Source organism: Panthera uncia, chromosome B4 (assembly GCF_023721935.1).
Source record: "Panthera uncia isolate 11264 chromosome B4, Puncia_PCG_1.0, whole genome shotgun sequence".
Taxonomy (NCBI): domain Eukaryota; kingdom Metazoa; phylum Chordata; class Mammalia; order Carnivora; family Felidae; genus Panthera; species Panthera uncia.
In genome coordinates, this window is record NC_064809.1 from 72,976,430 (window position 1) to 72,987,427 (window position 10,998).

Here is a 10,998-nt window from a genome sequence, read left to right on the forward strand (position 1 = left end):
TTATTTACTCACTTCTGTTATTTATGTGCTTGTTATTCCCCCTTCCAGATTATGAATATCTTGAGGGCCGGAACTTCTTTCTAATTTTTATATTCTCTTAAGTATTTACCATATGTTATTGACTTTAAGGCATCATCAATTGTGACACATAATTATTTTAGGTGCCATTAAGAAAGAAAAAAAACACTGCCAATTAAACATTCACTATGCTTTATCAATTTTATTTAAAAATTTTATTCTGTTTAAAAAGTTTATTTAGGGGCGCCTGGGTGGCTTGGTCGGTTAAGCGTCCGACTTCGGCTCAGGTCATGATCTCACCGTCCCTGAGTTCAAGCCCCTCATTGGGCTCTGTGCTGACAGCTCAGAGCCTGGAGCCTGCTTCCGATTCTGTGTCTCCCTCTCTCTCTGACCCTCCCCCATTCATGCTCTCTCTCTCTCTGTCTCAAAAATAAATAAACGTTAAAAAAAAAATTAAAAAAAAAAGTTTATTTAGACAGACTTATTTAGAAAGAGATGGGCTTTTTTTTTTTTTTTTGTATCACTCCAAAGCACACAAATATAATTTAAAGTCATTATGGAATTCTTATAATTTCTTCATATTGAGTCTGACACTTCTGAATCACTTTTGACTCAAGGTTGTTGATGTCTGTTATTTTTCCAAACATTATATTCTCTGGGTCATTTTGAGTGTTAGCGAAGCAGCATTTCTTAAAAAGAGAGCTTCCCTATTGTCTCTGGCAATTTATTCCAGGCCAAAAAAATCTATTCTGCAAGTTTTAAAGCTGGAACTTTTTGATCTTGCCAGAAAGTGTTCAAGGAATATTTTCAGACAACAACCAGAACTAATATTCCTTCAAATGGTCCTTGAATGGTCAATTAACTGAAACATCAAGGGGTTGTAGATTTCCAGTCATACCACCTAGAATAACAACTAGGCCCAGGCATGTGTAGGCAATGACAACAATGTCATGACTGCTGCTTGGCCAACAGTAATTGTAAGCTGACATTGATTACTGATTATGAGACACATCCCATTTCAGAAGTGTTAAAATGGGGGAGTGGGAAGTATATTTGGAATTGATGAGATCAGTAGCATGGGAACTTCCTTATAATCAGAAATAAATGTTTGAGCCTTAAATATAGAATTAAAAAAATACAGAATTTTAGAACTGGTAATAAAAAAAATGTCCCCATCTCTTAGAATCTTCAAAAGTGTTACTGCTGAAAGAAATCTTAGTGATGATCATATAGCCATTTTATTTATTTATGTGTTATTTTTATTTTATTTTAGAGAGAGAGAGAGCACAAACATGAGCAGGGGAGAGGGGTGGAGGGAGAGAGAGGGTGAGAGAGAGAGAAAGAGAGAGTCTTAAGTCCATGCTTAGCATGGAGCCCAACGTGGGGCTCATTCCCATGACGCCGGGATCATGACCTGAGCCAAAATCAAGGGTTGGATGATCAACCGACTGAGCCACCCAGGCACCCTGATATAACCATTTTATGTATAACTCAGATGTCTGAAGAGACTGCTATGTCCCTTAGAGATCTGATTAAATTTGGTCCAAATTCAAATGCCAAAATCTGGGAATTCCACAGGATTCCATACATGCCTGTAGCGTCTTATGGTTTATTTTGCTTTTGCTTCTTTCTGCATCCACAATCCCGAGTCCATGCAAGCTGCCTCAGTTTGACTTCTTATCAGCTCTGGGACACATAAAACAGCCCTTTCACTGGTTTCAATAACAAATATAACCTTACTGGGCACTGAAAATTTTTTACTGTAGACTTGAATAAAAAAAGATGAGGGAGAAGTGATCACAAGGAGAGTTCCCATTGAGGAGTTTATGCCTTTCACAGGCTCCTCTACCCTATCCTTCCTTTACTCTCTTCTTCCTCCTGCCTGCTCCAGAGTAACAAGCAAATTCTTTCTCTTATTTTGAGAAAAATAGTTTCTCTCCCATTTAGTGCCTGGATGAGAGAAATTTACTTTATTCTACTCCAAGCACGTTATAAAAAAGTGTAGTCTCCTGCAGTGAATATATGATGCCATTGCATATAACTAAAGAAATAGATGAGATGACATACCCAAGGTTGCATAGTTAATGACAATATCAGAACCAGAACTCTGTCTAAATTATATAGATCAGTGTTGTTTTTTTAACCCATTAAATGGTACTGTACCTTTCTCTGCTACAAGTAATTCTTTTTTAATGTTTATTTGTTTTTTGAGGTGGGGGAGGGACAGAGAGAGATGGAGACAAAAAATCTGAAGCAGGCTCAAACCCATGAACCACAAGATCATGACCTAAGCTGAAGTAGGATTCTCAACTGACTGAGCCACCCAGGTGCCCCATCTCTGCTATTAGTAGTTATAATATACTAACTGGTGGTTCAGCTTCAATAATAAAAAGGGCAAGTCAACATTCCTTTAGAGCAGGTGAATAATTCTTATAAGCATGAAGGAAAAAAGACACCCAAGAAGGAAACCATGACTGAGTCAATTTGCCAACAAGTATTTACCAACTGCCTACTATGTATCATGGAAGGTGGTAGGCACTGGGGCAGACTCTAAGAAGTCATGGTCTCTGCCCTTAAGTTTCTCATAGTCTAATGATAAGGGAATTGTGTGCTCTCGAATTGGGAGAGAGTACTTCTCAGAATATTGAAGGGAAAATCTGTTTTCTTTGAGCATTGTCAACTGAATTAAGGGTACTTCAATTTTAAAATGGAAATGGTGTGTATGTGTGTGATGGGGGCCAAGGGGTGGGGGAAACAAGGTAAAATGGAGAGGACAAAAGTAAAGAAATGCTGAGAAAACCCACAAAAATTTATACTACAGAGGACATCAAGTACAACATTGGAAGAAAAGCAGTAGCTGAGCTGGCATCTCATACTTCTCTGGAAAAAGTAAGTAGAAAGAGGTTGGGGAAAAATACTTATGGCCTCTACACCAGTGCACAAAGTACAGGTAATATACAAATAGAACTTGAGATTTCGTACAATGAGAAAAATAAATTCTCACAGATATAAAGAAACTTGGTAGGGTGGGACTCATGTCTGGGACACGGCAGTGAGAAAAGGTGCGGTACATTGTTCCAAATAAACAATTGGGATCTGATGTGCAGCTGGAAAGGAACTGGCAGTCATGTGATACACACCACATATATGTGGGAACATAAGCAGCTTCTTTGCTGTGATCTACAGAAAGTCAGCCCCTGCTCTTAGTATTTATAAAATTCAGAAAGGAAAAGAGGAAGAAAAAGTGTAGGGAATGGAAGAAGGAAAGAGACATAAGAAAGTAAGCGGAGGAATACAATAAAAAACAAAGAAAATGATAAAAGAGTAGCACTTTACATCATGAAGACAGTCTTATGGGATTTTATATCCTTGAGAGTGGAAACAGGAAATGAATTATTTAGGTGAAGGTAAAGGAGAGGAAAAGAAGCAATATTATTGTAAAAATGTGCTAGATTCCACCAAAACAGATGAACTGGATTATAAATGCCAGGAACAAATTATGAAACTGGCACAAAGAAGTTCCAGAAGTGAGGGGAAGTTGATTTAATGTAATAGAATCCTTCAGAAGGAAGAAGATGGCAGAGGAAAGATGATTCCGGGTCAGATTCTGACCCACAAAGATGGAATTGATTGGTGAAATGAGGGTGAGGAAAATATTGAAAATAACTATTGCATTTTGGTTCTTCCTGATAGCCAAGGAAGTACGGTAAGAGGTAGTCCAGGGCTACTGGAAGCCTGACTTCAAGTAACTAGAAGGTATGATTTTTATAGCCTGCAACTCTATAGGGGGAAAAGGCTCAAAGAAGATGGCGTTCTCTTAAGAATAAAATTTAGTCAGTACAATTGCTTTGGAGTCCAATGAAGAGGACTGGAATGAATGATCACAGGGACCTTGCCAATGAACTCAGATTTAGAGATGTCATGCAGAGAGTAGGCATAAGTAAGAGAGTAGTCCATATATTTCAATACTTTCAAATGCACAAACTATAAGGCAAAAACTGGGGGATTTGATTACAAAATAAAGATTTATGTTCTACAAAGGCCAACATGGACAAAGCTAATAGGTAGATGGCAGAATAAGAAACTATTTGCTTTGTCTAAAACTGACAAGGATATAATAGCCTAGAATAGATATGGATCTCCTACAAATGAACAGCAACCAGATAGAAAAAAAAAAGGTGCAAAACATATCAATAGGCAATTTAAAAAATAGGAAAAAGCTAATATGCATATAGAAATTTGATCAAAACTATCAATAATCAAAAGCACATTGAACCAACAATAATATATTAGTTTACACCTATCACACCAGCAAAAATTAGAAATCTAGAGAGTTACAGATGTCAGGGATGTGGAAATCTGCTACAAGATTGGTTTCACCACTTCTGGAAAGCAAGCTGGCATTACTTGGACACATTAAATAGATTCATACCCTATAACCCTGTAATCTCTCTCTTAAGTAACATAAAACAAATTCTTTACAAGTTCAGAAGGGGGCTAATAAGAGGATGTTCATTGCAGAGTTATTTGTAGTGAAGTGGAGCTGGGGGCAATGTGGGTGTTCATCACTGGAGTAGTGGAGAAGTACAACATGGCAAATGCACACCATGGCATCAGTGTGAAAGAACAGATTAAATGTTAGCATATGGCAAGATGGATGGAGATGAAAAACAGTGCTTAGTGAAAAACGTAAGACACAGAATGAGACCTATAACTCAGTAGCTTTGGAATACATTTAAAAATACATGCCTACCAAATAATAACTATTTTCTAAGAACACATTTAAACAGAAATATACACACTAAACACATCAGAAAATTGCCTATTGTTGGGGAAGAATGGGAGTGGAGATAGAATGTAAAGATGGAATAAAGAAATAAAGACATAAAACAAGAGGGTTTTTCCCTGCAGGCACAATGATGGTGTATCATGAACTGAGGAGTATGATGAACTCAATCCTTCAAGGAACAAAAACTTCAAAACAAAACACAGGAAAACACAAACACAAATTTATCAGCACTAAACCATGAACAGAATAGCACTTAGAGAAGAAAAGCCGAAATGAGGAAAAACTTGTAAAAATACTGACAGCAAAATAGGCTTGTTATTCCAAACAAGAAATACAAAGAATTGATACCTTTGATGCTCAGAACACATGGGGTGCTATATACATTTTTGGAGGCACTGATTTTAGATGTTTGAAATACCTCATCTCATTTAATCCCCATAACCACATGAGGTAGATATCTTAGAACTTTTTTGGTTGCAAGAAATGTAAACCTATCTATAATAATTTTGAGGGAAAAAAGTTTATTATAAAGACGCCAGGTTATCTCCAAAACCCAAGAGCAAAAATGCAATTGGCCCTCCAAGGTTGACGAAACCAGGGCAACCATTATCTCAGGCTCTTTCTCTGAAGATATGGTTTTCTATCTTTGCTTCTCTCTGTCCTCCGACTTCAATCTATTCTCCCTACCTGCCAATTTTCTTTGCTTCTTCACATACATGGAAGAAGACAATGGCTCCATATCTGAGTATCTGCCTGTTCCAGCCCCAAAGTGGGTATATCTGCTGCATACCAATTCCAAATTCCTAGGAAAGAGGACTTAATCAATCTAGCTTTGCTAAACTGATTGTGGTGATAATGGAGTGTGGTGTTCCATAGTACTAACTTGACTGCTAGGGCTCACCCCAGTGGGAGAAGAAGAGGGTTCTTGGAGAATGGGCTGAGTGCCATAGCACCCTCTAAAGTATCTCCCATGGCCAACAGGACTGTGGAATATTTGCCAAACAAATGAATAATTGAATGACATGAGACTCAGCTTTCTCTAACTTCAAAGCCCATGCTCTTTGTACTACATCATACAGCCTCCCAAATGTTTCCATTTGAAAAAAACTGGTTTCATTACTTCTGTAAAAGAGAATGGTCTTATATTAGGTATCTCCAGAAACCAGATGGCATATTCAAATTAGGATAGTTTGGGGAATTTCATAAAGGTTTATTTATAACGGTGTGGGTAGGTTGTAGGGAAATTGGAAAGGAGCTACAGTACCCCAAATCTGGTATTAGAGGGGCTAAGCCTGAAGAGGTAATGGGAGATGCAGTTCCACAACTTAGAAATAGATAAGTAGAGAAGGCTACAATGACAAGAGCTGAGATCTTACCTAAAGGGACTCAAGTGAGCTTGCCACAATGCCACAGGGAAAGAGCCAGAGGATTAAATAGCCTAACCTCACATTCCTACTTCCCTCTAATCTTCTGCCTATACTACTCATTGGCTGAACCCAATAGAAAGCCAGGGGTCAGGGGATCTGTTGACCTGGTTCCATGCAGGTCAGCCTCCCAAGCCCAGAGCTGGGTAAAGAGGGCCAGGAATTGATCTGCAGAGGCAAAGAGATATCTAGGCCTGTAGACTAGAAAATAAAAACAAACGTGCAATCAAATTGGAAGTCCAAAAAGATAAGACTTTAAGAGTTCCCTATAGAGGATCTAGACATGTTTAATTTTCATGTCCTGGGTAAGCCATATTTCTAGATATTAAAGTGAATATTTAGCTTAAGTCACTAATGATGAATGCCTCAGGGGCTTCCTTGGGGGGTTCAAGGCTCTGGACACTCCCTCTCCACTCCTACTAGAAGAGTTTTGCTATTTTGGTTTAAAACATCAGGATTCTGCTACGTTGAGAAAATAGCGCTACAACACCTCCAGGTACTATGCTAAGGACGCATAAATGAATATCAGTGGGGAAGACAGAGAAGTAAAGAAGTAAGAGAACAGTGTTAGGAAAATGCATTGGTTATGAAGGGAACCCAAATAAAGTCCAATGAATCCAGAAAGGGGAAGGAGTCAAGGAAGGCTTCCTGGAGTAACTGCAAAGGGAGGTAAAGAAGTTTCGAAGACACCGGCGTTGTCTAGAAGGGAGGAGGAGCCCAACAATTATTCACTATCACCTGAAAATATCGAAGCTACAGATCGGTGGACTAGGCTAGGAGGTAGGAGGACTCGACGTGATAGGCAAAGATCTATGCTCAGCCCAGCCTCCAGCTCCGCCCCCATCCCATCCCATCCCAGCGCAACCCATCCTCCACCAAAGGGGAGCGGCCTTTCAGCATTTCCACTCAGCTGGGAGGGTATTCCAAACCCAAGAGACTCAGCTACCGTGGGGCGCGCGGCTGCTGCCTAGTCTCCCAGAATAGCTCGTGTTCCCGGGAGGTCTTCAGGTTAGCGCAATCCCGCCCCAGCGCGGCCAAGAAGACGCTCATTGGCTGCCATAACGGTGATCCGAGAAGTTGGGGAAGGGTGATTGGCCGCAGGTTTGTTTTGTTTGTTTGTTTGTTTAGTGCTGACCACGCCCATCTTCTTTACCCTCCGCAATCGGGTCAGGGCCCAAAGCCTCATGGGTAGTTTGGGCATGCTAGATTGGGAAATATGGCGTCGGTTTTAGGAGGGATCCTGAAGGCTGGAAGAGCTGGAACCAGAGCTAGAATTCCTGGGTTCCCTCCCCACGTTTTCAGGGCCTGGGCTGAACTGTGGTAACCTTAGAGGCTTGTCGTGCATCCTCCCGCGACAAGTGGTTTTGCATACGGATAGTGAGGGGGCTGGGACGAGACGGTCATTTCGGAGTGATTTCTGGTTGTTGCATTTACGTGCGTTTTCGCAGTCGCTGGGGGCTTTTCGTGTGCCTCCCGGGCTCAGGAACCAGGGCAGAGGCTGAAGGAGGAGACACCACCAAGGCGTCGGCTTCTCTGGCGTTGGAGCGCTGCCTCCGCGCCCCTGCCCCTGCAAGGTCCGTTGGTGCCCCGGCCTCCCAGAGCCCAGGTCCTTGAATGAGAAAGTGCTCGCCCTTGAGAAGACAGTTTAGGTCGCTCATCCCGATTTTACAACATTCCTGGCCATACTCACCCTCCACCTTCCACGTTGAAAGCATTTCAACAAGGAATCAGGCAGTTCGTTATACCTGGAGTTACTCAACCCCAGCTTCTAGCCTCCCCGCCCCACCCCACCCCACTTTACAATTCACTGCTTATTCTTTAAGGCTTAGTTCTAATGCCATCTCCTCAGTATACAGCCTGCTCCATTCTTTGGGACAGTTATTCAGTTACATCCTTACGCTAAATGTGGGCTCTGGAACTGCTGCCCACTTAGAAATGCCATTTGAAATGTGTGATTTTGAACAAATTAACCTCTATGAGCCCCAGTTTTGCCTCTTAAAATGGAGGTAATGTACTTCCAGGGTATTGTGAAGATCAAATGTAGAGCTGTTAGAACATAAGTGCTTGATAAATGTGAGCTGCTGTTATTATCTGCCCTCCCAACATACTTTGTATAGGCCCCTTACAACGTTTGTTCTTTATATTACCATTAATATATTATATTATATTGCCCTATTAAACTTTGAGCTTAAAAGCCAGAACTGTGTCTTGTTACAATGTCAGCGTACAACAGTGTTGGGCAAATGTAAAGCCAAGAAATTTCTTGGAAACTTTGCAAAAAGCACCCTCTTCTTTTCCTTTCTTTTTGTTTGTTTCTCTTAAAGCCTCTTTGAGACAGGAATTCTCAAACTTGGAGAAGAAGCTGAGATCCTAGGGGGAAGAATAAGCACTTCTTTTGTTCTCCATGGTGACCATGAAGACCCTATCCTTTCCCTTTCTGCTTGACAACTTTAGACAGGTTTCATCTTAAGTATAGGCCCCTGGCCCCTTTTCTCAGAGCATTTATTTTAGAAAACTTGTAATTGCCAATCTTTCTGTGCCCCTTTTGAAATGTATATGAATCTCCTTTAAAGCCTTTTGCTAGTTTCCAGACCCAGGGAAAGTCTTTCTCAATGACCTGGGAGCCATCCCTTTTTTATTTTATTTTATTTTATTTTATTTTATTTTATTTTATTTTATTTTATTTTACTTTATTTTATTTTTTATTTTATTTTATTTTTATTTTTAATATAATTTGTTGTCAAGCTAGCTAATATACAGTGTATACAGTGTGTTCATGGCTTCTGGAGTAGATTCCCGTGCTTCATCACTTACACGCTACACCCAGTGCTCATCCCAACAAGTGCCTTCCTCAATGCCATCACCCATTCCCTGCCCCATTAAGCCTCAGTTTGTTTTCTGTAGTTAAGAGTCTCTTATTGTTTGTGGGAGCCATTCCTTTAAAATGCAACCCTCAAGAAGATGGCATTCCTATTTCCTAGTCTCTATGGGAGGGTAGGAGCCCAACATCAATGGGCATCTTGCTCCAAATTGCAAAACTACAACCTGTAAACTTACTTTTCCTTTGAGTAAAACCAGTCACCACACACAGGTAGCCCTACTGCAGCTCTTAAGAACTCTCCAGCCACTTGTTTTAGTAGAGTTGAGTTCAACCTCCTATTGCAATAGTCTTTTATTATTTTTTTATGTTTATTTATTTTTAAGAGAGAGTGAGAGCAGGGGGAAGGGGAGAGAGAGAAGGAGACAGAGGATCTGAAGCGGGCCTCTGCGCTGATAGCAGCGAGCCTGATGCGGGGCCTGAACCCACAAACTGAGATCATGACCCGAGCGGAAGTCAGACGCTCAACTAGCAGCCACCCAGCTTCCCCTCCTATTGCAGTAGTCTTAAATAAAGTCTTTCTTTCCTGTTTAACTTTGCCTGGTGTAATTTCTCTTCGATAATGGAAATTTTTTTGTTCTGTGTTTATTGTTTCTTCTCAATTATAGTGGTGTTTCATTTCTTCCTCCTTGCTGACTAAGAAGTGCTTCTCACATGTCCTCTGATATCTAGAGATTCACCAATTTGGACTCAAAAGATTAGAATTTTGTGGAGTGAAGCTACTGCTTTAAGTCATTGCAGAAAGTAGTGTGATTTGTATAATATGGAAAGGGTAGTACATCTATTTGAGGGAATCCTAACTGAGGTGAATTCATCTTATGGAAGTGGCACCAGAAAATAACAGACCTGTTCCCTTTCCTATTATTAAGAAAGGGGCATGAGAAAGATGCAATTTAAAAAAAAAAAAGAGTGGTTAAGAATATAATGCTCTCTCAAGGGACGCTAAATTTGGTTAAGGAGAAAAGCTAGAAGAAGTGAGAGGGGTTAGGGTTGCAAATGGAAAGACTTCTGCAATGGTAGAGATAGTGTGGAGAGGTGTTACTTAAAGTACAGGGAATGAAATATGTCTATTTAAGGTGGGAAGTAAGGTGCAATGAAATGAAAGATGGTTGGGAAAAAGGAAGGCAGTAGGGAGAGGGGAGTTAATTTGGAGTATATACCAGGGAAGGAAACTAATAGTCTGAGAAGCTTGGAAGAGGCATTGACCACTTGGATCATAAGGGAAATATCAAACAGTCATGTTACTTAAGGAAACTAGAAGATTTAGAAGGGATTTGACAGATTGGTCTATCTCACCTGCATTTCCTCAACAACCCACAAGCATAAACATAAGTTGAATGCAGTGTTATGGTAGCCACTTAAAGCCATCATAAAAGTTCTCCCTTATGGGCTAATGGAAGCTAAGAAGATGGGGTTCAGGCTTATCATCCTTCGTTTTTCTTTTTCTTCTTTTCTCTGACTTTTCTTAATGTCAACACTGCTCCCTAATTCCCTTTTTCTTAACTTCTTCCCCTATTTTTTCTTATGTAGGAGTGGGGTGGATGAGGGTGGATTCAGGATATGAGAGTGGAATGTGAGAAAGAAAAGAACACTACAATGATAAGTTGAAAGAGAAAAGTTTGCTCCTAAATGTGTATGCAAAACTCAGGCTAGGAATAGTATGTAAAAGTACTGTAGGAATAAAATTAAATGGAGTTAAGTGCACTTATGCCTTTAAAAGATGTGACAACATAGAAGAAAAACATGAAAGTCTTAAATTATCCTCAGGAAGGCCTAAGAGAAAACAATGCTTGAAGTGAAATCAGACAGATGAGCATTAGACATCAACAGGATCTTCCAGGACTGATGCTAGTAGAAAGAAAGCTATGAATGCTCTTTCCTGGAGGCTC

At 40.2% G+C, this 10,998-nt stretch overlaps 1 protein-coding gene across 1 annotated transcript in view; it reads right to left on the minus strand.

Annotated features, from left to right (window-relative positions):
* Positions 1-7,240: 7,240 nt before the first annotated feature.
* Positions 7,241-10,998, minus strand: part of LOC125919840 (olfactory receptor 10AD1) — a 4,336-nt gene continuing 578 nt past the window's right edge. The window contains exons 2-3 of the mRNA XM_049626676.1: positions 7,666-7,928; positions 7,241-7,433 (exon numbers count right to left, since the gene is read on the minus strand). Of these exons, the coding sequence (XP_049482633.1) occupies positions 7,241-7,433; positions 7,666-7,928 (456 nt within the window). The remainder of the gene's footprint in view (positions 7,434-7,665; positions 7,929-10,998) is intronic.